This window comes from Podospora pseudopauciseta, chromosome 1 (genome assembly GCF_035222475.1).
Source record: "Podospora pseudopauciseta strain CBS 411.78 chromosome 1, whole genome shotgun sequence".
In the NCBI taxonomy this organism is placed as follows: Eukaryota; Fungi; Ascomycota; class Sordariomycetes; order Sordariales; family Podosporaceae; genus Podospora; species Podospora pseudopauciseta.
This window is the reverse complement of record NC_085892.1, coordinates 3,234,223-3,258,023: the sequence shown is the minus strand read 5'-3', so window position 1 is coordinate 3,258,023 and position 23,801 is coordinate 3,234,223. Positions and strand designations below refer to the sequence as shown.

General features: G+C 52.5%; 9 protein-coding genes across 9 annotated transcripts; 5 read left to right on the top strand and 4 right to left on the bottom strand.

Annotated features, from left to right (window-relative positions):
• Nucleotides 1-158: 158 nt before the first annotated feature.
• QC763_108950 (uncharacterized protein) lies at nt 159-2,298 on the top strand. Its single transcript, XM_062907483.1, has 3 exons — nt 159-541; nt 619-666; nt 732-2,298. The coding sequence occupies exons 1-3, from the start codon at nt 386-388 to the stop codon at nt 2,085-2,087; spliced, it is 1,560 nt and encodes a 519-aa protein (XP_062770436.1). The 5' UTR covers nt 159-385; the 3' UTR covers nt 2,088-2,298.
• Nucleotides 2,299-3,260: 962 nt separating this feature from the next.
• Nucleotides 3,261-4,148, top strand: QC763_108940 (uncharacterized protein; the record flags this gene model as incomplete). Its single annotated transcript, XM_062907482.1, has 1 exon — nt 3,261-4,148. One exon carries the CDS (start codon nt 3,261-3,263, stop codon nt 4,146-4,148), a length of 888 nt encoding a protein of 295 aa, XP_062770435.1.
• Nucleotides 4,149-4,786: 638 nt separating this feature from the next.
• SDH2 (succinate dehydrogenase complex, subunit B) lies at nt 4,787-6,223 on the top strand (the record flags this gene model as incomplete). The annotated part of the gene is made up of 3 exons (XM_062907481.1): nt 4,787-5,171; nt 5,293-5,444; nt 5,514-6,223. 3 exons carry the CDS (start codon nt 4,787-4,789, stop codon nt 5,832-5,834), a joined length of 858 nt encoding a protein of 285 aa, XP_062770434.1. The 3' UTR covers nt 5,835-6,223.
• A 58-nt stretch (nt 6,224-6,281) lies between these two features.
• Nucleotides 6,282-7,909, bottom strand: QC763_108915 (uncharacterized protein). Its single transcript, XM_062907480.1, has 2 exons — nt 6,994-7,909; nt 6,282-6,862 (listed from the first exon to the last, which is right to left on the bottom strand). Exons 1-2 carry the CDS (start codon nt 7,107-7,109, stop codon nt 6,406-6,408), a joined length of 573 nt encoding a protein of 190 aa, XP_062770433.1. The 5' UTR covers nt 7,110-7,909; the 3' UTR covers nt 6,282-6,405.
• A 992-nt stretch (nt 7,910-8,901) lies between these two features.
• On the top strand, nt 8,902-9,252 carry QC763_0010720 (uncharacterized protein; the record flags this gene model as incomplete). Its single annotated transcript, XM_062905216.1, has 2 exons — nt 8,902-8,981; nt 9,150-9,252. The coding sequence occupies 2 exons, from the start codon at nt 8,902-8,904 to the stop codon at nt 9,250-9,252; spliced, it is 183 nt and encodes a 60-aa protein (XP_062770432.1).
• A 314-nt stretch (nt 9,253-9,566) lies between these two features.
• QC763_108912 (uncharacterized protein) lies at nt 9,567-10,364 on the top strand (the record flags this gene model as incomplete). The annotated part of the gene is made up of 3 exons (XM_062907479.1): nt 9,567-9,712; nt 9,769-10,158; nt 10,226-10,364. 3 exons carry the CDS (start codon nt 9,567-9,569, stop codon nt 10,356-10,358), a joined length of 669 nt encoding a protein of 222 aa, XP_062770431.1. The 3' UTR covers nt 10,359-10,364.
• A 1,193-nt stretch (nt 10,365-11,557) lies between these two features.
• SIN3 (Transcriptional regulatory protein sin3) lies at nt 11,558-17,111 on the bottom strand. The gene is made up of 5 exons (XM_062907478.1): nt 16,998-17,111; nt 16,220-16,937; nt 16,058-16,158; nt 12,685-15,994; nt 11,558-12,619 (listed from the first exon to the last, which is right to left on the bottom strand). The coding sequence occupies exons 2-5, from the start codon at nt 16,913-16,915 to the stop codon at nt 12,056-12,058; spliced, it is 4,671 nt and encodes a 1,556-aa protein (XP_062770430.1). The 5' UTR covers nt 16,916-16,937; nt 16,998-17,111; the 3' UTR covers nt 11,558-12,055.
• Nucleotides 17,112-17,249: 138 nt separating this feature from the next.
• On the bottom strand, nt 17,250-18,280 carry QC763_108900 (uncharacterized protein). The gene is made up of 2 exons (XM_062907477.1): nt 17,906-18,280; nt 17,250-17,846 (listed from the first exon to the last, which is right to left on the bottom strand). Exons 1-2 carry the CDS (start codon nt 18,181-18,183, stop codon nt 17,441-17,443), a joined length of 684 nt encoding a protein of 227 aa, XP_062770429.1. The 5' UTR covers nt 18,184-18,280; the 3' UTR covers nt 17,250-17,440.
• A 2,737-nt stretch (nt 18,281-21,017) lies between these two features.
• On the bottom strand, nt 21,018-22,641 carry CHT4_1 (Chitinase 4; the record flags this gene model as incomplete). The annotated part of the gene is made up of 3 exons (XM_062907476.1): nt 21,018-22,062; nt 22,129-22,227; nt 22,280-22,641. The coding sequence occupies 3 exons, from the start codon at nt 22,639-22,641 to the stop codon at nt 21,018-21,020; spliced, it is 1,506 nt and encodes a 501-aa protein (XP_062770428.1).
• Nucleotides 22,642-23,801: the final 1,160 nt, after the last annotated feature.

The window sequence follows — 23,801 nt, the reverse complement described above, 5'->3', positions numbered from 1 at the left end:
GAGAATTGGCCAATGGGATTGGGGAAGTGTACACGTGCTCTGGCGTCATGGGTGTCGCGCCAATGGGATGGGGAGTTTGATGCCGATGCTTGGCGCACGGGAAGGGGAATCTGGGACATGGGGATGGGGGGGTGGGGGGGTAGCCTGCTGTGTTTGTTCGCTTTGATGGTCGGCGATCAACAAGGGAGTTGAAGACGGGGGGGTATATATTTGAGTGAGCAGCTCGGGTATCAACATTAATTTTCACCAGACCTTCTCACACTCTTTGACAGGGAAAGTGTTGGTGTTTTGGAGGGGTTGATCATTCGGGAAGGCACTTACACGCGCTGACTTACACGCATTCAACACCATCACCACCACACCGACACAGCAACAACCACCCAAAATGGGCCTCAAATCCCACCGCTGGGACCCAACAACATGGCGTCTCAAGGACTTTGTCAACCTCGACGAGATCGGCCCTCGGATGTGGACTTCTTTCAAGGAGAACTGGTACATGGGGTTCACCTCTTTTGGTGGCCCGCCGGTGCATTTCAAGATTGTATGTTTCCCTCTTTTCACCCCTTACAAGCCTCCCCTCATTTCCATATCATAGATATAAACTAACAACGACAATAGTTCCACGATAAATACGTCTCCAAACTCTCCTGGATCGACGAGACAGTCGTACGTCCCATTCCGCCCCCTTTTCCCTTAAGATAGTCATTGTTAATGTTTTGGTTTGTGAATAGTACCAAGAGCTTTTCTCCATCTGCCAAGCCTTCTCCGGCCCCGGCTCGACAAAAATGCACTACTGCATCAACCTCCTCCGCCTCGGTTTCCCCCCAGCCGTCCTCTCCTTCTTCCTCTGGTCGCTCCCCGGTGCGTTGGGGATGTTTGGTCTTGCGATTGGTATCTCCAACGTTGGAGAAACACTTCCCGGTGCGGTTTATGCGTTGCTATCTGGCCTCAACGCGGCTACTGTTGGGATTATTGCTCTGGCGGCTGTGCAATTGGCGCAAAAGGCTATTACGGACAAGCTGACGAGGTTGTTGGTTTATTTGGGCGCGGCGGCCGGGTTGTTGTACAATGCTCTATGGTACTTTCCCGTTTTGATGCTGGCGGCGGGGGTGGTGGCTGTGGTGTGGGATTTTAGGTGGTTGCATGGGCCGGTTTTGTGGGTTGTGAGCAAGGTGAAGAAGGGGAAGGTCAGAGATGAGGAGAGGGAGGTGGAATTGAGGGAGCAACGAGTGCCGGGGGGTTCGGGGGCCGAGAGGGAGGTTGTAAGGGAGGAGGATGGGAAGGGGACCAGGGAGAGGGTTTCAACTGGGGGTGACAATGCGGACGGGCAGTCGCAACAGCAGCTCAGACGGGAGGAGGAAGAGGCAGAGGAGAGGGTTGTGCCGAGGAGCCACCAGATCAGCGTCATGTCCTGGAAGTCAGGGCTGGCGCTGATTGTGGCTTTTCTGGCGTCGTTTGTCGCGGTTATGCTCACTCGTGGCCTCATCCCGGCAAACCCGTTGCTGTATAGGCTGTTTAGCAACCTCTACCTGGCGGGTACGATTATTTTTGGGGGCGGGCCGGTGGTTATCCCGCTGTTGAGGGAGTATATCGTTGCGGAGAATTGGGTTTCCCCTAGAGACTTCTTGATTGGGCTGGCGCTTATCCAGGGGTTTCCGGGGCCGAATTTCAACTTTGCTGTTTACTTGGGTACCCTCACGGCGATTAATGGGGGGTATTCTGGGGTGCTGGGAGGGCTTTTGGGTTTCTTGGCGATCTTCTTGCCTGGGTTGTGGACTGTTCATGGGACCATGGGTCTTTGGAGTGCGATTAGGGGGTGGAGGTGGGTGAAGAGCTCGTTGAGGGGTGTGAATGCTGCTGCTGTTGGGCTGATTTACACGGCCGTGTATAGACTGTGGCAGATTGGGTGGATTGATGAGGGGTTCAGTCAGGGGAAGAGTTTGGCGGATGATCCTTGGTGGGTGGTTGTTACGGCGGGAAGCTACGTGGGTGGTGCTTGGTTTGGGGTTGAGCCGCCGGTAGCGTGTATCTTTGGGGCTGTGTTGGGGTTGGTGAGGTATGGGGTTGTTGAGGCTCAGGGGTATTGAGTGGTGACCACTTTGGAGAGGTAATGTAATTAGCACACTCGGGAAATGGCCACAGTAATGAGGTTTGTCAGGATAGTTAGCTTCTAGAATATATGCAATGAGGCTGGCTACATGTGGGTGTTTCGTCACGATAACCGAAACGCTCTCACCCTGTATTGTCTGGCTATTCTCAATCCCACTGAAGTTGCTCTTCCTCAGTCACACATCTCACTCGGAGTTCCTACTCATGTTACTTCTTTAAATTGCCCATAACTCACTCGCTCTTTCCTTGTACACTAACCAGCCGCTCCTTCCTTACACACATCCGGCCACTCCTTCCTTCCACCACGGTATTTATACAAAGGTTTCGGCCGCACCTTCCGTCACCAAGTGACCGAATGAGACGTTAAAAATCTACCCGTTGACCAGATGGATCAGCGATAAGGGGGTCGCGCCCAAAACCATCTGGGCATTCAAGTATCTACCTGGAGGGCGCACGTTCGAGCTCACTTTTTGTCTTTTCTCTTACCTTATTCACCCCTCCAAGTTTGGTTTTCTTTTTCAAAGTCGTTTTGTTATGCTGGGACTGTGTGCCTCTTGATGGATGTAAATATCAAGAGAGCCTGCAATGATTATTTGGGGGGAACTTGGTTGAGATGAGTTGTTGTCGTCGTCGATGGGTGGTGAATGGGGGGCAGATATAATAATCTCAGGTACTTGTGCTGACAGCATTGAATCTCAACTATGATCACGCTTCTTGGAATCTTAACATGACAAAGAAGTATGAGATATTGCTGCTTGTCCCTGGGAGCTTGAAGATCAGACGAAGAGAGCAAGTCGTCGAGGGGTGATGGCGAGGGTTGGATAGGGTTAGGGTTACTTGTGATCTTGATGGTGTGTGCTTCAAAGTCCCAGCCATTCCATCCTCACTTCTTGGGTTGACATTTCTCAATCCCAGCTCGATGCTGACCATTTCATTTAGCTTTCCTACAACTGGCAATTTTCGTGGCTGAGAGGCAGTCATCAAGCCTCCTTCCCGGTGCTTGAGCACCTACCAAGTTCAAACTCTCCAGTAGTTTACATCTTTCTGCTTACATCACACAACTCAACACTTCGAACAACCCGTCAAGATCGGCCTCATCTCGACAGTGAACAATGCATCACGACCAATAACGACTCTTTTATCAACTTACAATGGCCTCATCACAAAACACCCCCAACATCCCCTCGGCCAAACGCCGACGCGTGGACGCCGCGAATGTGACTCTTAAGAAGCCGTTCAGATCACCAATGATCAACCGGCAGAGTCCATCCACAACCACCAGCAATGCGACCCCGACACAAGCATCGCCAAGTCTGTCTCGCCGCTCTATCAACAGCTTGTCTCGCCCACCAACATCATCATCAATCCCAGCAACCCCCTCGCGACCAGGCAATCCGTCACCGCTTAGGCTGGGGACGAACAGCGCTGCCGCCCGGAGACCTTTACTTCTCCAGAAAAGCTTCAAGTCCGTGTCGACGCCTTTGCCGTTTAAGCAGCGGCAGCAGGACACTGCTAGGTCTACTAATGAGGGAGATGAATTATTGCAACGAATCCAGCGCTCTCATAGGGAGTTGGATGCACAGATGAAGAAGGTGGAGAAGGAGCTTGAGCAGGTGAGGCAGGCTAAGAGAATTGAGGAGGCGTCTCGGAGGAAGAGGCCTGGGGAGGAGGTTGATGCTGAGCTGAGCGAGTTGGTTGGGAAGTGGAAGGGGGCGAGTAGGTTGGCGGCGGAGGAGTTGTTTGAGGTTGTCAAGGGGAGGGTGGATGGGATGGGGGGCGGGGGGGCTTGGAGGGAGAGTAGGAAGAGGAGGTTTGGGGATTGGGATGGGGAGGATAAAAAGGGGGTGGGAGGGGAGGAGGAGGAGGAGAGGGAGGGTTACAGGGGTGAGCTTGAGGGGGAGGATTGTGAAGAGGATGATCAAAAAGGGGAGGAGGGGGATGATACGGAGGGCTTTACGATGCTCATGATGTTGAAAAGTTTGAATATTGAGCCGGAAGTTTTGGGGTGGGATCCTGGAGAGGAGAAGTGGAAGGACTGATGCAGGGTATGTTTTTGTCCTTTTGTCTTTGTTGGGTGTATATCATCTCATTGCATATGAGTTTAGGTATGTGGTCCTAATGGGTGGGACTATCTCACGATATCTTCATGACTTCTCATACAACTGCCATATGGACTCACGCAGGGGCCATACAGCTCTTATGCAAGTGGCGCAACTCAACAGTCGGAAATTTTGATCTGAATGTGCTGTTCGAGCCGTCATTGTCCAGTCATCCAGATCGGGACGTGGGCTGGACAGATCGCGGAAAGCAGTGACGTTTTCGGCCGTGGCAATTGGAGCCGCCCAAAAGTTTAAAGAGTTCAAACAGTTGCAAAACGGGCGTTACATAAGCAACTATGCTCCTTTGGGCGAGTCCTCGGGCGTGGACGGCAGTGGACGCGGTTGCTTCAATTGAAATTCGGTGGCAACGATTGGTCAGAATTTGCCGAGGTGTTCCGGGAAACCGAATGTGAAGATTGATGACCCTCTACTACCAATTCAGTGCCACCACCAACTTCAACCACAGCCGTTGCTGTTGCCTTTTCCGAGGCCTTTTTTCCTTATTTCTGTCCCCTTGATACTTGATACCCGGTCCTAGCACCACCACCACAGCCACCCCGAAGCCGACGTCGACGACAATGGCCGCTCTCCGCTCTACCGCTTCTGCTCTCTTGGGCGCCGCCGCCGCGAGGCCTTCGCTTCGCATGGCCGCCGCCGCCCCGTCTGCCTTCCGCGGCATGGCCCAGCTCGCCGACGCCGCCCAGCAGAACAACACGGCTTCCGAGCAGGCCAACCTCAAGACCTTCCAGATCTACCGCTGGAACCCCGACCAGCCCTCCGAGAAGCCCAAGATGCAGTCCTACACCCTCGATCTCAACAAGACCGGCCCCATGGTTCTCGACGCCCTCATCCGCATCAAGAACGAGATCGACCCTACCCTCACCTTTCGCCGCAGCTGCAGAGAGGGTATCTGCGGCTCTTGCGCCATGAACATCAACGGCACCAACACCCTGGCTTGCTTGTGTATGTCCAAGTCCTTGAAGTTGAGATATGGTGGGGGTGGGTGGGAGGAGGAGGAGGAGGGGCTGAGGAGCAAACAAGGATTTTGAGAAAGCGCATGTGGATGCTGATATATACGCGACAGGCCGTATCCCCAACGAGGACAAGGCCGACATGAAGATCTACCCTCTGCCGCACACCTACGTCGTCAAGGATCTCGTTCCCGATCTCACCCAGTTCTACAAGCAGTACAAGTCCATTAAGCCCTACCTGCAAAGAGATACCCCTGCCCCAGATGTAAGGCTGCCCGCGATATATGAGATGTCCCCGAGTGTTCCGGCAGACGACGACTGACACGATAAACAGGGAAGGGAGTACAGACAGACCAAGGCGGACCGCAAGAAGCTCGACGGTCTTTACGAGTGCATTCTCTGCGCGTGCTGCTCGACCTCGTGCCCTTCATACTGGTGGAACTCGGAGGAGTACCTCGGCCCCGCCATCCTTCTCCAGTCCTACAGATGGCTTGTCGATTCCCGTGACGAGAAGACGCTCCAGCGCCAGGATGCCCTTAACAACTCGATGAGCTTGTACCGCTGCCACACCATTCTCAACTGCACAAGGACATGCCCCAAGGGTCTCAACCCCGGCCAGGCCATCCAGTCCATCAAGAAGCAGATGGCTTTTTAAATTTAATGTGGTTTGGGGGTAACGGGAGAGCGGGAAGAGGTGGTGATGTAGAAACGGGAGTTTGGGATATGAAAAATAAAAGAACGACCTGGGTGGGTGGTGCGTGGTTCTTTTTTGTCTAGTCCGCAGAAAGGGTTTAGTCGGGGACATGCTTTTTTTCTAACTAGACATATGTAAACTTGTACCTTTGTCTCCTGCATGGTTGGAGTTTCACTTTGTCAGAGTAACAGCAATGGAAATGCTTTCTTGTTCAACTCTTTGATAGGTTTTCGTTTTGTTTTTTGTTTTTGTTTCAGGGGTAATGCAGTCATGAAATACGGAAACGATGGGTTTTTTCCTCCAAGATGATCAATCTTTTGATTCAAGTTATGGAAAGGAAAGAAGTAGTAAGAAAACATCAATATCAAAACAGCTTTTTCCCCCCTCCTTTTTTCCCCCTTCCCAGCTGGGTCCCTAAATAAACAAAACAACACCAACTTTCATTCATCATCCTCTTGGCAAGCTAACCGGCCCCCCCTCCCCCCCCCTTTTGTTTTTTTTCTTTTTTCTTTTTTAACTCTGATATATACATCTAAGCAGTAATGTGGAACCCCTCGACAACCTCGTAGACAACCTTGACGGGGATGTAGTTCTGGGTCGTGGTGGCGGTGACGTCCTTCCACTTGACGGCCCACTCGCCCGCCTGACCCTTTCCGACGGGGAAGGCGACCCAGGAGCCGTCCTTGGTGCTGCCTGCGTAGGTGAGGGAGCCGGCGGAGGCGTCGTCGGAGAGGTCAAAGTTTTGCCAGTCGAGGGTCGTGCCGGTGGGGACGGTGACGGAGGCCGGGTTCGGGAGGGCGGAGAGGGAGAGGAGGCCGTGGGTGCCTACTAGGGCGAGGGCGGAGGAGGTTTGGGGGGAGTGCAGCTCGAGGAGGTTGGTTTGGGGGTTGCGGATGGGGTAGAAGAGGGGGGTGGAGGGGGAGGAGGGGAAGATGCCGAGGGTTGTGTTGGAGAGGGTTAGGGGTTTTCCGTCTAGAGAGGGGGTGCGCCTGGGGGGGTTAGCTAAGGGGGTGGCATACTGGGGGTGATGGGGGAGCGTGAAAGAGAGGGATATGGGTCGTTATCGGAAGTTAATTGTGTTAAGGGGTGGGTAGGAGGCTCATCAAGTGAAGAAACTTACGAGGAGAGACGGAGGGTGTAAGCCTGGACGAACTTGGGCTTGGCTTGAGGCTCGGGGACGGGGGAGGCGAGGCCGGTGGCCGAGAGGGTGGCGATGAGGATGGCCTGGAACTTCATTTTTGGTGATGTTTAGGTGAGGCTCCGGTGGTGAGGCCCTGTGCTGATAAAGATGTGGCTTGAAGAAATGAGGAGGGAGCTAATACTCAAGTCTGATGAAGCTATTGGAGCTGGTGATGGTGATGGTGATAATATCGGTTCAATGCCAGCGGTGGCGTCGTCTTATATACTTGTCTGTGTATCGCTGTCGTCTTCACCTCACTGATCACATCATCACCAGAAATTTCGTCTCTTCCACCACCACACTCAACACCCCTCATCCTTGCCATTATCTCATGTCCTGCTGCCCTCTCGTGATGATCTTGCCTCCTACTACCCACACACACACACACATACACACACACACACGCACCCTCGCACACATAAAATGGCAAGCACAACCCCACACGTCACCGTCACGCGTTTTGTTTGCTCGTTGTACCGACTTAGATATTGCCAATGCGTCCTTGGCATACTGCCGGAGTCAATTAAGCCAAATTGAGCGACGACGTTGGCCAATTCAACCGCTATCTCTGGGCGATCTTGTTTCTTCCAGAGCCTTTCTTTCCCTTGCCCCTTCGCCCCCCCCCCCCGCAAGAAATGGGAATTGATTAAATTGTTTTCTGCTTTGTTTTTCTTTTTCCTTTGGGGATTATTTTTAGAAGCTCCAAACACCTGGTTGAAGGCTTCATCGGCTCATCTATCCGCGCAGAAAGCAATTAGGAGGAAAATGTGAGGATGCTGAAGCGAAATGCTTGGACGAGAACCCTAACGGCAGGTCGGCAGATGACTGTACATTGCGGCTTGTGTTGCCTCTCTGCTGCGAACGCTGACCGAACCCTTTCTTCCTGTCGCCTTCCTTTTTGTACCGCGGCAGGAGATGAAGGCGAGATTGCCCCCTAAGGCGAGGCAGGTACACTTGGCTTCTTCAGGTGGCTTCCATCGGTTCTAGAAAGATTGTTTTCAACTTCTGACCTCATGTCCGTTAGACACACTTACAGCCCACCAGCGTGGGCCAGTGGCTTAGATATTCCCCGGTTGTTTTTCCCCAGACTATGGATGTCAAACCACATGGCAGACAAGCAAGACAGCACCACCCCACGCCGAGTTTGACAATGCCTCCTTCCTCTTCGACTCACGGACCCGACAGCCGCGCGGATGCACAAACAATTAACGAGAACCGCCCATGGACTAATTTTTGAGATAGGATACACGCCCTCCGTCCGTACGAAGCCGTCGACAACCGCAGCCGCAACGTTTCTCCTGACCTTTTGCTTCTCTTCATTCTTCTCGTTGAAGGACTCAGTGGGACCACAGACGGCCAGTCGATATTAAGTTTGTGTTGCAGCAGGAGTTCGTGCCGGACAGAGCCGTCGAGCGGGCGACGTACAGCTATTTCAGGAACAAGGACACTCGCCATGTTCTCCTTGGTTGCTCCAACCACGGGAACATTCTACACGCGAACCGAAGCCGGTCCGGTATGGACATGTGTAAGTCTACACGCCATCGAGGTTCAATGCCAAGAGCTACGGTCCAAGTCTCCCCCGACGGCTGCAACATGCAGACTGCCGGAACATGGGAGACGGTTGTGAATGGATGTCACCCGCATGGCAGCAGGGCAGAGGAATGGTCCTCTGATGTCCGAGCAAGGACCCTTACACTGGGTTGCAATGGTGCCTGTCTTGGGACGACGGAGAGTTTTCCTTGCTGTCTGCGCTGCTGTTTCCCTTAAAATGTCCATGCGGGCCAATTCCGAAGGGATGCTTCTAGTTCTGAACTTTTTTGCGGGTTGAGCTTTTGGTGTGGGAGAAGAATGGTTCCCCTTTCAACCGCTCCGAAAATCCGGGGGGGATCGGCTTACCTTAGGCTATTACTTACGCAGGCTAAGACATTGTACGCAACCCTACCTTTTCAAAGATTTTAACTCGCTACTCCCTACATCCAAGTTCAAAAGTATGTAAGTCGGAATATCAGTCCTTCAATTACCCTTTTCTGTCTTGGATTCTAAGACCTATCCGGCTTGGCTTCCATTCTGTGGCGTCTCGTTTGACACTGTATTAGCATGAATCTCTACCAACGATTGATGTCAAGTGGCTGGAAGAATCCCATTGTCAATACCGAGCATGCTACTCTTCTTTATACACTCCTATCTGAGCTAGCGTAGCTAAGGTAGTAGACCCGGCCGTTGCAGGTTTATGGGCTTATGAAAACACGAGAAACAACAGATGGCCCATGGTTACATTCCAGCTGCTTGCTTGGCTTGCTGGCAAGCTGAGGTTTCTATAACCAGATCCTGGCTTGTGGATGGGGGGGGGTGTCTGAGTGCCCTACGTGTGTGTGCAGCATAAGCGTATATGTCTGGTCTTGTCCCACGCCATCTGTCAACCCAAGCACGTATTCCCCTTACTTCTTGCGCTTCACCTTCCTTTCTTAGACTCTTGGAACGCCTCCGCTGTCTTACTTGACCCCATCATCACCATGCAGCTGACGACAGTGTTTTCTTCTCTTGTTGTCTTGGGAGGGTTGGCGGTAGCAGCCCCTGTTGATGTGCCCGATGAGGAGCCTTGTGTGGACGGGATCATCTGCTTTGACGCCCTGAATGCTTGTGGTGTCAAATACGGCGGGTATTTTTGCCTCTTTTTCCTTCTTTCAAGTCAGCAAGTCATTAACAGCATAATAGCTGCTACAACGTCTGCAAGGCCGACCAGAAGCCCAAGCCGCCCGCTTGCCCGGCCACCTCCACTGTTGTCACAACCAAGGTGGTCCAGTTGACTCCCTCTGCTACCACCAAGAAGACAACCAGCACAACTTCCAAGCGCACCTTGACGACCTCCACCAGGAAGGCGACTACCACCACCAAGAAGACCACCACCACTGCCAAGGCTACCACCACTTCCAAGAAGCCCACCTCCACCTCCAAGAAGCCTACCACTACTCCTAAGCCGACCACTACCCCCAAGCCCGTGACGACCAAGATCCCGACATCCACTGCCAAGCCCTCGACTTGCAACGGGAGCGGAATGACGGTTTGTGCTGATTACATCAATGAGTGTGGGATGATGTATGGCGGGTAAGATCCCCTCTCCCTCTTCCTTGTATCCTGCCGGTGGAAATGAAGAGACTGATCAAGAAAACAGATGCTTCCCTGACTGCAAGCCGTGGCCTACATTCACTGCTCCTCCTTGCAGGCCGCCGGTCAGCACGAGCATCAGGCTTGTGCCGGTGCCGATTCCTACGTATCCTGTTATCACTGTCAGGCCTCAGGCATAGAGAACACAGCGAGGGTTGCTGGTGCTGAAAATAAAAAAAAAAAAAAAAAAAAAAAAAAAAAAAAAAAAGGGGGGGGGTGGAAAAGGGGTGGTCAGGCGGTGCGGGTGAAAAAGTTGAATTCAGGGGGCGTTGTTGGGTCTTTGTGTATCAATTAGTCGATGGAATGCGGGAAGCCATTCTTTTTGCTCATATCGGGCTATCTGCTTAACCTCTTCATTTTGTCTTTTTGCAATGAATATCGTCACGCTCGCTCTCTTCGCCAGACTCAGCTACCTATCCGCAACAAATCACCATACATTATTTCTTCTCTCTACCTTACACTACCCACTCTGAACATCTTCAACGCTTTTTTCCTCTATCACACTCGAATCAATCTCCACACACAGACCTGTACCTCAACTAAATACCCCTGAACCCCTACCTTATATCGTATTCACCCCCCCACTCACCTCCCCACAAATCACCGTTACTACTACCACCCACCTTCCCCCCTCCGGCAACGTCACCCGGTACTTTACCGCACCTCTCTCGTTGCTCCTCTGAGTCTCGACAAAGAGAAGACTAGCAAAAGATATCGCCACGTTTCTGTTCCCAGATGCTTCATGAAAATTCTGGCCCGTAAATGACCTCACACAACAGTCTTAAAACTCCCTTCTATACCCTCACTTTCCCGGATCACACATTCAACAACCCCGTAACGATGTCATGCCAATGGTCGTGATAAATGAGAGCAAGAAGGATTTACCCTACCGGTAGTTACCTCCTCAACAAGAAAAAATAAATGACTTCTTTTTCCAGAGCCCACATGGCCGCCACAACGCGGCTATGACGCCCCAAGTTAATACCGACCGGTGAATGTTCTAGACTTTCTCTCACACGATTGCCGGAACTATCGTCCGAGGTAAGGTGCCCTAGCACGTCCATCACCCGGGCTCAAGACAGTACCCACATCGCCAAAACACCAACTCCCCCATCCAACCCAGCAGTCACCCACCACCTCTCCCAGACCACCAAAACCATCACATCCAGGTTCTACCACTCTGGACATGATAAAAACCAAAACTATGTGTGACTTCAAGAGCAGGTACACACATCACATTAACACATTGCCAAAAACACACCCAGAATCATATAAGAATTCCCCTATAAACCGGCTAAGCAAAGTTAGCAAAATTCACACCCCCCCCAAAAGATAACCACCACCCCTTCCAAGGAACAGAAAAACAAAGATAGGAGAGCCCCCAAGATCAAGGCCGTCAGTCAAGTCTAATCACAGATATCAAACGCCCGCCCGCCTCACCTGCCAAATTCTCCCCTCCCTCCCAAATCACCATCATTTTCATCAAAAAACTCCATAGTTATAAGCTCTTGTTTCTGCCTCTCCAACTTCTCTACCCTCCTAACCATAGTCACATACCAACTCACACCAAAAACAACCCCCATCCTCCCCGCCATCGTATCAACAAGTGAACCGAACCGGGTAGCTCAACAACAAACTTATGTGCAAAAGTAAAAAAGGGCGCTCGACTAAGGTATTCTTGTATAAAAGGAACATAAAACACCCAGGATATCGTTCTTTTACCCTCTCGGAAAGAAAAAAAAAAAAGTGAAATCTGCTCAAAGGGAAAGAACAAATGCGCCCAACTCCATAAGCCCATTCAGTTCCATCCGTTCATACCCATATCCTTCCCCCCCTCTCAACCCTCCATAGCCACATCCTGCCCCTGTCCCTCCCCTCCATCCACCCCCCCAACAACCCCATCCATCCACCTCTGAAAATCATCCTTCGACCTCTGCACCTCATCATGACTATGCCCCTTCATCCACTGGTTATTAATCAACAACCTCTCCTTGATCTTCTCCCCCCTCAACTCCGCCGAAAACATCGCCTGTGCCGCGTCCTCGTCCCCGTCCACCTCAACCTCCCTGGCCGAATCGGTACTGTAGACGGCGCAGTCACTAGTGCCCTGCTCAAACACCATCTTGTAAGAGTTGAGGCAGGTCCGGACAATCAGGTTCTCAGAGTACACCAGCGGCTTGGGCGAGAAACCATCGTCAGAGGAGTCCTTAGCGTCCGAGGGCAGGTTCCGCTCTAGCAACACCTTTTGCAGCCGAGACCGCGGGATCCCTTCCGTGTTCTCGATCCGGATGTACGACGAGATGTAGTACTGCCACTGCTGCACTCGCTCCATCTCGTCCGTGTAAAACGTTGTCTCGTCCTTTTGGAGCCAGCGGGTGGTGGCGAATTTACCCTTGGGGTTCTGGAAAAACGGGTTAGCTGATGTGAAATAAAGAAAAAACACTAGGCACGGAAGGGGAAACATACCCAGCTAATGACAAACATCTCCCCATCCTTGATGCACTTTTCGGCAAACTTGCGCATGCTGATCTCATTCTGGAAACTCGTCTCGCTTTGCGCCCGGCTGTCAAGGAAGGCCTTGACTAGTTCCTTGGCCTTCTCACCTTTTGCGTCCGGGTTATTGCACTGGAGCGCAAGACGGCACAGAGACTTGAGGACATCCTGAATGGTGTACAACTTCCACCCCCGCTTGAGGTAGTAGTGGCGCAACACATCCTGGTACCGGTTCTCATCAACCTCACCACCAATGTAGTCCTCAATCAGTTGGACAGTCTTTGGCCAGAAGGACTCTGGGTTAGTGGGGTCAAAGAACTTCAAGCCACCGTTGACTGTGCCCAAGGTCTTGGCTGGCTTCTCAGCCTGCTCACGCTCAATCTCCTCGAAAACGCTCGCTCTGCTCTCCTTGACATCCAACAATCGCTTGTATAACGTCGTGAAGATGGTGAAGAAGACATAGATGGTCTGGTTGCAGTAGAAGTTGTAGACCGATCGGGTGAATGGAGCGTCTGCCTTCAACTCGCCGTCCACATCGACCAGGTCATTCGCTGGATCACCCTTGCTTTTATCGACAATGGCAGGTCGTGGGATCGTGGGAAGCCAGCGGCCATTCGACACCTCAGGAACGGAGCCATCCTCTGGGGCGTCAGGCATCTCTTCCTCGTTCGCAGATCCAACGTCAGGTGTTGTCTCCTTGCTGCCCGAGGCGGCACTGCCCTCCTTCTGCCCTCTGCTACGACTGCCGTTGCGGCCAGGATCCAAGACGCCGCGAAGGAGGTCGGACTTCTTGCCATTTCGACGACTGCGGCCATTGGTGAGCTCCAGAGGAGTACCGTCATCCTCATCCTCTTCCGCGGACTCCACCTCGATATCGTTGATTCTTTCCTGGAACTTCTCGTCGGGAATGTCAAAGAAGGTGGGAATAAACTTCTCGAAGAACTCGATGATCCTTCTCTTCTCCACGCCGCTGTGTCCGCCATTGCTATTGACGTAGACCACCATAAGGCGAAGTAAATCGAGGAGAACACCCTGGTCTTCCAGCTTGTAGAGAAACTGGTATCGTGCGGTTTGACCCTTTGCAAGACGGATACGGCGTTGTTCTTCGTGCTTGGTCTTGATACTGTCGACGAGATGTTTGGCAGAGAGGCTGCGCTTGTCGCTGATCTTGACTTGGATACCCATGTGGTCCAAACTCTTGAGGTGCATAGCCTCGGTCTGGTTCTGCCACACTTTCTCCCATTCTCTTTGCGTAAATCGCCACTCCTCGTCCTTCTGCTTCAAACGCGCCAACACAATAGGTACAACGGCGTAGGGGTTTCGGAACAAGTCGTTGGCAACTTCGCAGCCCTTCTCCGGGCCGTAAATCTTCTTCAACACCCTCTTGTAGATCGAAGTACTCTGCCCTCCGAGTCCTACAGGCATGGTGAAGTTGTGTCTTTCTGACGCCGGCATGTTGAGCATGCTGTGAGCAATGGGCTCCAAGAGCTGGATGCACTTCTGGTTGGCCTCGATGAAGAAGTCGTAGTCATGGCGCTCCTCCTCGATACGGTGGAGACCTTCCTCATACGCATTCTTTCTGTGGGCAACAAAACCGGAGTCTTCGGAGGCCCAGGTCGGGTGTGACGCCCACTCATCATTGAGAACCGATTGGCAGAGCTCGTCGCGGCCGGTGCAAGGCTTGAGCCGTTCCCTTCTAGGGAGGAGTCGGTAGCTCGGGCCGAAGCCGCGACAATTGCTCAGGGAAACCTTGCCCGTGGGTGGCTCGGGTTTGTTCTCGACGAAATCATCTGTGGCGTCGTCGTACCTGAGGATAGCCCGCAGACTGGCAAGCAACTCGGGATTGCCGCCCATAAACTGGTTCGCCTTGTAGACCAAGGTAGGTGTGTCGATCAGGTCGTTGTTCCACATATTGATCAGCTTGAGGAATTCTGTGTTGGCGGTTCGGTTGCCAATGTGCTTCTTGACTTTCTCGAAAAAAGCAAGCTCGTCTTGGTGGGAAATGTTGATGGGAGTGGGCGGGAGAGGCTCGGGCATAGTGGGAGTCAAAGTTGACTCGATAAAGGCAACATCGGCATTGTTGGGCTTGTGTGTCACCTTCATCCGTTTGTTGCCAGTCGTGGCGGCAGGTAATGATCCGCGGAGAGCAGATGACTGCGCTTGTTCGTTCGCGACAGAGGCAGAAGCGGCAGTCGCAGGTTTCTCGGCGCGTCGCTTCTTGGTCTCCTTCGCGGCGCTCGCCGGTGGCGCAAAATTGCCAACTGGAGGCATCTTGGGACCGTCGCGCTGGAGACTGCCGGGCTGGGGCGTGGGAGTGGTGATTGCCATGGGCATCGTTTCGTCAGGTCGCTGACCGGCGGATCGGGTCTGCGCGGCCGACTCAGGGAGAAATTGTTTGAAGTCTTCGAGAAGATCGGGGGCCGAGTGGAAGAGCGTCGTGACTTGCGAATATACGTCTTGGATGGGCTTTTGCTCGCGTTGGTACGTTTGGAGTATCTCCAAGAATTGCTTGTAGATTTCGGGTTTGTCCTGGAAGCGATTCTGAATAAGAGAAGGCGTCAATGGGCGTTGTGCCAGGGAGAGAAAAAAGTGTATCCACTCTGTGCTTGCTTGACCCATCGACTCCCCATTGAGGTGCCCCATTGAGACTCGAGGTGAATAGGAAACAATACGCACGGGAGCAACAGGGGAAAAAAAGTCGCGTACCTTGATCTTATTCACGTAACTGATCGCGTGGTTGAACTCGACGGGTCCCCGCTTTTCCATGCTGGCCTGCTGAGCGGCAGAACCGTTTGCACTTGGTGGACCGGCGCCAGGTGTTGGAGTGTGTGCTGTTCGCGGGACTGGAGGTTGGCTCAGGGCAGAACCGTTGGGAACCGCCGGCACTGATCTTGGTTGATTCGGGCTAGTTTCGAAAGACGCGCTCTGGCTTGAGCCAGGGAACCCTGGTGGACCGTTCTGGGCCGGGACACTGAAGGCAGCCTCGGGACTTTCCACGCTGTGTTGCAAAACCTGCTGCCACGGCCCAGGTCTCACGGTGCCAATGTATCCTTGAGGAGGGTTCGATGTCGGAGGTGCTGGCTCGAGTTGTGCTGGTCGGGGCGCTCCGATCGAGTGAATCATGGACCCGGATGGGGTGGTCACGCGGATGCTATTGGGGTTGTTCTCCAGGCCGCACTCGATGCGATAGCCAGGAGGGAGGAAGGTGTTGAACCCTTGGATTAACGTCGGATGGCCAGCGAAAAGCTCGGACACCCTATTGATCACGCCCGGCGTGTCGATTCTGCTCCACGTTAGTGAACCTGCTCTTCGCATCACCAATCAGATCACAACAGAGAGCACCCACGTTTGACTCTTGAAGTCCTTCATAATGTCCAAGAATTTGTTGTACACATCGGGCTGTTCGGAGAACTGAACCTTCACCTGATCAAGATAGCTCAACGCATCCTATTCCGTGATGTCACAGTCAGCGCCAACGTTTCAACATTACCACCGCAAGGTCACCTACGTTCAAGATCGGCTGCTGCCCTTGGCCCATGTTATTTGAGCCAGGAGTCATGCCATGAGGAGGATTTACGCCGGGGCCAAAGGGGAGCTGCTGCATGCTGCGGGCCCCTTCTTGCGCCAGCGCCCGCCCATTCTCCTGCTGCTGCTGCTGCTGCTGCAACGGCCCGCCGAAGATGGCAGCTGGTCCCGGCCCTCCACCGGCACCACCCAAGGAGTTGGGAGGAGGACCATTCGGTCCATGTACCATAGGTCCAAACATCTGGTGCTGAGGGGCTGGGGCAGCTCCGGGGGCGCCATGCTGAGGGGGGCGACCGGCCTCGGCAGAGTGAAGCGCTCCACCAAAGCTAGGCGCAGGGCCGGGAGGTCCACCAACTGGCAGAGCGGGGGCAGGATTATTGTGGTTTGCCAGCAAGCCTCCAGGGCCGGTGATGGAGTTGGATATTCTGGATGCGACGGGTTGGTGGATAGGGAGGGAGCCGGCACTGCTGTGATGGGGGGCAGCGGGCTGGTAGGGTTCGCGGTGCTGGCGCTCAGCGTCGTCACGATCACGGTCGCGGTCACGGTCACGGTCGCGCTCTCTTTCTCGTTCCCGTCGGGCAATCTCGTCCTGTTGGAGGGCACGATGGCGTTGCTCCTCCATGTCGCGCTCACGGTCAAAGGCGGCTCCGGGGCCTGGGTGCAGGGGCTGGCTATTCATCGTGGACGGCTGCGCGAAGCCTCTATGCAAAGGTTTAGATCATCAATAAAAGCACCGGACGGGGGCGTACAGGGCAGCTTACAGCTATCACTGCGATCATATGGGCCTTCCACAAGAAGTCATCTACCAAGACAAGGGCTTCTGGTCTGAGACAGCTGTGTTTTCACCAGTGTAGAAAGGAGGCGTTGCTAGCCACTGCTGTGCAGAATGGATGGATGGCAAGTTCCGTCGCATTCTTATCGATAAAGCCCAACAACTCCGGGAAAACACCGGCCTCGGATAAGGGGGATGACGATATGCCCTGCACGTGACAGCAAGTCTAATGCAAGGTACACCCCGTCTGCCAGCCCATCAGATGTGGAGGCGTCTCTGGTGAGGATATGTATCATTCAGGTATACAGGGAATATATATTTCCTTACATCAGGAGCTCCGATTCAGCCAACATTCTATCCTGTCATAGACGACATCAAACGATGGCTTGTGTAAAACCAACATCTATACAAACACATTCCCAAAACCCCCCTTCAGGCATAATTCCGAACCTTCTTCAAAATCCACACCTCACCATTCGCAACAGAGCTCGAAACCTCAACAACCTCAATATCCCCCGGCTGCACCACACGGGTCCCGTCTTCCCTTTCTTCCCACCACACCTCCCTATCCCCAAGCAGAGTCTTCACCTTCTGGCCCTTGGACCAGATACCAACCGGGATAAGGTGAGCCTCCACAAACTGCTGAATGTTCTTCTGTGCCCTCTCATGGCCATCACCTCCTTCATAAGCATTGGGCCCAAGGGCACCGTACTCTCTGGGATCTTCCCATGGTTTACGAGGTAAGCCCTCCACCGCAGAGTTGAGCGGTGCGAGCACCGTTGTGTTTTTTGACGGGTCATCAAGCCGAACAGAGGTGGATTCAATATCTCTGATGAAGCTATACCACGATATGTTAGTGAATCTTATCGGACTAGAAAGGTGCCGAGGTGACTATACCCTGCAAATAAGTTGACAGACCTATCCCGGCCGATCACATCCGAAAGGATAACACCACCGCCGCCGGAGTGCGGAGGTGGGTCAGTCCTCGACGGAACTCCGGAGTCCGGAGGCAATGCCGGACCGGGGCTGTTGTTGGGGTCCATGATCTTTTGATTGTGGTTGAGAGTTCGCTGTGACGGCGGGGCTGCTTCCGCTCTTTGCTGCAAGAGGGGTACGACAAGCTGACAGGAAACGACGGCACTCAGAGCAACGACAGAAATAAGAGCAGGGCGCATTTTATGGTATGCACTTTGATGGAAACAAGGCGACAGGTCATGGACCACGTTGCGCTGTTGGGTAGAGCTAGGTGTTGGCGTTCGCGGCTTTGTGGCTAGTGAGCACAGAGAGGTACGTCATCGCTGTTGAGCACGGTGAACCCTAACCCTTCTTTTCAGGAACAACCACACATAGCATTGTAATGACTTGAAGCTGTTTGCATTGAATGATAACCTTCTGATTGTAATTTTTGGTTTCAATCTCGCCATGAGAGACATAATATCTGAAATTACTCCCACGTTTTTTGGGTCGAGGTAACTACCAATGAACAAGTCGACACCGCTTCATTCTTCACACCTTCCAGTTACCTATCGACAGCCAATGGCTTCTTAACTCGGCCATTCATGAGTTACAATGCGCCCAACTGATGACTTGAGACACCATTTCGGCAAGATCCTTTAGATAAGGTTATCTTGAAAACCAGTTCGCTGGATATGTAGGTTGGTAGGTATCGTGCTCAACACTAATACTCTCCAGAACCCCGGGGCACAAACTGATCAAGACATGGCTCAAACCAAATATGAAGGTTCTTAAAGCTGCAGTTGCGCAGAACATGTGTATCTCTAATAAAGTCTTGTCAGATCATGCAAGACACCAACTGAGACATTACTTCTGGTGTTGGGGTATTCGAAGGGAGGTATCAGTAGTCCCTTGAATAGGTACCCAGACCATCTGCCGGATTAACAACAATCCTACCGCACATCATCTCTATTGGCAACACTTGCCTGCCAGAAATCGGCACATCAGCAACCACGAACGTATGTCCCGACTCTAGTCACGAAATCCACGCGCTTTGACTAACCAATCCCCTATACATCAGCTCATCACCCTCGCCCCGACCCTCACCCTTCTGGCAACCAGCACTCTGGCCTCCTCGCCCATGACTGAAGTCGCCCCAGGGCCGGCACTGATCAAACGATATGACCTCGACTGCTCATCAATCCCCACCAGCACAACCGAAAGCTGCGCTAGGATAGGATTCTATTGCGATAGCGATGGCGCGGTCAAGATGATAGATGAGACTGTCGGCTCGCTTTGCTGTCTTTATTGCAGATGCCAGACTTACTGGGATCCTGATAGGAAATAATTTCTGCGATGGAAGTCGTGGAAGGTTGAGATCTTGGGGGTATCACCTAGATGGGAAATAGTCATGTACCTCAAATTGTGACGAGAACGGGGAGGTACAAAGGAAAGATCTGGCTATTGGCTCGCTCGTTCGCGGGTTGAGATGCGAAGGTGAGCCCTAGGTGTCTTCAGCCTCGGGGTTCTGCTAAGCTCCGTGGAGAAGTGGTTTCAAGTTTGGAGAGGAATTCGGTTGATTATCATGAGCTTCGTCATCATAAGATTCCAGGGGATGTAGGATTCAAGACATCAGGTGTTCTCTTGGTATTCCAACGAACATTCCATGAAATTTGGAGGCCTGATTACACATGAGGGGTGCTAGATAGGTATAAAACAAGCAGAACATATTGCACAATCTTCATAGCTTTCAAGCACCCAATCTATCCCAATCACCCCAATGCCTTCCTACACTCAAACCTACCATCAACCGTCATCGAGCACCCCCAACAGTCACCAACCATGAAGGCATGATTCTACCTAGTTTCAGATATCAAGATAAATACTAACACCTCTCAGCTCACCACCCTCGCTATACTTGCCCTCGCAGCAGTAGGCCTTGCCCTCCCAGCCACCCCCGATGCTACAACAACACCCGACGAGCAGCTAGGCCATCTTGACTGCCCCGTTGCAGACTTGAATGTGGCCAAAGAATGTGAAGACTACGGCTTCTACTGCGAAGACGATGGGTCGGTTCAAGCCGTCGAAGCTGGGTTTGGAGAGTCACCTTGCTTTGAATGGTGCAAGTGTGTTCGTTTGTGAAGAAAGGGGCCTAGCGTTGTACATTCTGTAACTTGAGCATGAGAAAATATCATTGAGGAGTAACCTGACTCTGGGGAAATATCATGAAACATTGTAACCACTTGGACGACGATGTATGCAACATTACTTGAGGTTACTGTGCTCCGAAAAAAGGTTGCCGGGACCGAGTTGGTGTGATACTGCGGCCTGGAGGTATAACAGCAGCTTTGTTCCTTTCCACTACGTGAATTCATCCAGTCCAAGTCGGTCAATCAACAGCCTTGCCACTAAATCTGACGAAGACTGAGGCAAAACTCCATCAAAAACATGAAGGTATGCCTCCACTTGACTTAGCACACTTGTTTAGCCAGAAATATCTCACACACTTTTCATCTTACCTGGTGGTTGATTGCGGCACTCGCTCTGTTGGTGAGGGGCACCGGTCAAGCTTTTGCCCTGATCAGTTCACCAAAGATCCCCGAAGCCGAGTCAGCACTCCTTGTACTCCAATGTCCTATCGCCGACTTGGACGTGAGCCAGGACTGCAAAGACCTCGGGTTCTATCGTGACGATAACAACGAAGTCAAGACGAAAAAATCGGGCCATGAGGAGTCGCCGTGCTTTGACTGGTGTAAATGAGTCGCTGATATATAATGGAAGAAGGAATGTGGACGCTGGATAGCAGACAGGCGGTGATGAAGTCAAGGAAACCTGGAATCTATTCATCATCAAAGATGGCCGTATTGCTATAGTATCAAGCCAAAAAATTGCAAAAGAAGAAGAGCAATACAAACTCCAACATGAAACCGAAGCCAGACAAGGTGTCTTAAAACGAGAGACAAGAAGTGGTAAACGTCCCGAACCAAAAAAACAAACCAATATGTACAAAATTGCAAAACAAAACACCACCCAACCCACCCATCACAACCCCCTTTCAAGGCATTCCCGCCCTAATATTATCGTACTCACTAACTGGATAACTCAACAAGTTCAAAGCCCCCGCCAACTTATTCGTCCCCCCAAACTCCCTCACCACCGTCCTCACCAAACTCTCCTCCTCCCTCACCTTATCCCCCGCCGCCTCCCAAAACACCGTCCCCCCCAACCCCTTCCCCTTCAAATACTTCACCTTCTCCACCGCACTCCTAACCGTATCATAACTAATAAACTCCTGCTTCCTCTCATCAAAACTCCACGCCGCAACCGCCTGCTCATCCCAAAACTCTTTCGCCCCCGGCCTAGGCAAATCCTTATAATTCCAAATCCCCGCCTGCGCCGACCCCTCGCCAATCCCATTATACGGCCTCCCCGGCCCACTCGTAGCCTCAAACCCCCTCCCATAAAGCGGCAGTCCCAGCACAATCTTCCCCGGCGCGACCCCCTTGGCCACATAATCATTCACCGCCTTCTCCGTCGAGAATTTTGTAGAGTCCGGATTAGTCGTGCTAAGGAAAACATTGCTCTGATGCCCGGACACACTATCCCACGACCCGGCATAGTCATACGCCATAAGATGCCACGCGTCAATATACTTATCCATCCGTGGGATATCCATCTGGCCATAATGCGTCGGACCCGCCGGACAAGCAATAGTAATAGGCATGTGATACCCCTTTGCGTGCTTGGCAGAGTAGTCATCCAAGGCCTCTCTGCACTCTTTCAGCAGCGAAACAAAATCAGCGGCTTCGGTCGCAGAGGCGGGATACTCCCAGTCGATATCCAACCCGTCAAACCCCCAGTCTTGGACCAGCTTCACCGCCGAAGAGCAAAACCTTTTGCGGCCAGCGGCGGTGGCAGCCACGGGGGCGAATTTGGGAGAGTACGTCCACCCGCCGATGGAAAGCAGCACCTTGAGCTGGCGGTGCTTCTTCTTGAGGAGGTACATCTGCTTGACGCAGCCGTAGGCGTTGTTGCCTTGGTCGTTCCAGGAGTCGGTCGGGTAGCGCTTTTCGAGGTCGGAGTAGGTGTCTGAGGAGAATCTGTGTGTTGATCACTTAGCCCGCGTTCTCGGTTTTCTTGTGCATGTGAAAAGATAAGAAACCTACACCTCCCCATTAGAAGCAATATCCGCAAACGAATACAGCACATGTGTGATCCTGTCGGCCGGCAAGTCCTGGGGCTGGAAGTTGTTGCCGTAGATGCCCCTATTCACCATTAGCCCCCTTCCCTCTCCACTCATTGTTGATAAGAACTCACCAATTCGTAAAATAAACCGCATTCCTAAACCCCGTCCCATTCCCACCCCCACCCCCAACAACAGACCCAGCAGTACTCGGCGGCGCCGTCCCAGTCCTCGAACTACTCGACACCACCCTCAAGCCGGAGCTACTCCGTACCACCCCAACCGAAGCCTGCGGTGCACCCGTGGTAACCATCACCGAAACCGTCCTCGCAACCTCCACCGTCCTCGTAACCGTCACCGTCGTAGACCTCCCCGCATTGCACACAATCTCCAGCCCCTCCTGCGGACTCAACTGAATAACCTGCTTCGGTGCCGCCTTCACGACTTGGAATCCACCAAGCAAAAAGGGGACGAGGATCGTAGCTGTGGTCAACATTTTCAACCTACCCTCTCAAAATCTGCTGACACAGAAAGGACTGGAGGTGATGTGAAGGTAGGTGGTTTTAAAGCAACCCACGCGTCAAGTCTTTGAGGGCAAAGGAATGTAGGTTCAGCGTAGAACCGGTAAGGAATGTCGACGGCCACATTCTAGATCTTCTGGGCACACCAAGGAAGGGATGGGAACTTTCGCCTCGTTTGAAATATGAAAGCGCGCGAGAGAAACCTGCTCCAGACCGATCCTGTCCCACATTCTTCGTCGACATCCGACGGTGTCATTGATCCAGACACAAAAACCTATCTTTAGCCTGAGATGAATGAGATTGGAACTCTTTTCCTTCCCAGTTTCTGATCGGGATGACCGGGCCGTCGAAACATGAACTGGGTACCTGATCGAAGTGAGGTTGGATACTGTACAACGGAACCTAGGAGAATCGTTAGACAAAGTCGAAATCCTCACGGGTCCCAGCACCGAGCAAGGTGGTATGAGCACTATACTTCAGACCCCCTACTATAACCCCGCGGGAGAAGCTCCGGCAGAGTCGCAATATCCAAAACCCAGCAGACAAATGATCTCCCCATTCTTTAAACCGTCCGGCGATAACCTCTTCTTCTGCGATTGGTGTTTGTTGATGTCAATCCGGTCCATCGACGATCACATCCTGCCCTGAAGATCACCAAAAGCTTGTAACTACCTCCGATCTACCGACCACCTACTCCCTCCCCCATATCTTCGGGAGATGTGCAAAAACGTTTATGCCGCCAAAGTCGGGTATACATAGTATATCAAGCCAAAATCTTCCGGTACACACATACTCTTCGGTAGGTGCAGTGGTGATTCTGTACTTACTCGAGATAAGGAGCAAACGTCTGGCACTGCCCAACCTCTCAAGAAAGCACCACCCACCCACCCACACCACTGCGAACCCTGCCACATGTAGAAATGGACTTGCACTCAACTTCCTTGCAACAACAGACTCAACCACTTACCCCCCCGCGTGGCGATCAGTCACCCACTCTCTCTCTCTCTGGCATGCCAAGTCGCGGCTTGAGAACGTTACCAAGATATATTCAACCCCTCCAGTTGAAATGTCTCACCTCCCAACATAGCATCCCGTGTGAAGAAGAGAAGAACATTACCATTTATCCCAACCCCCA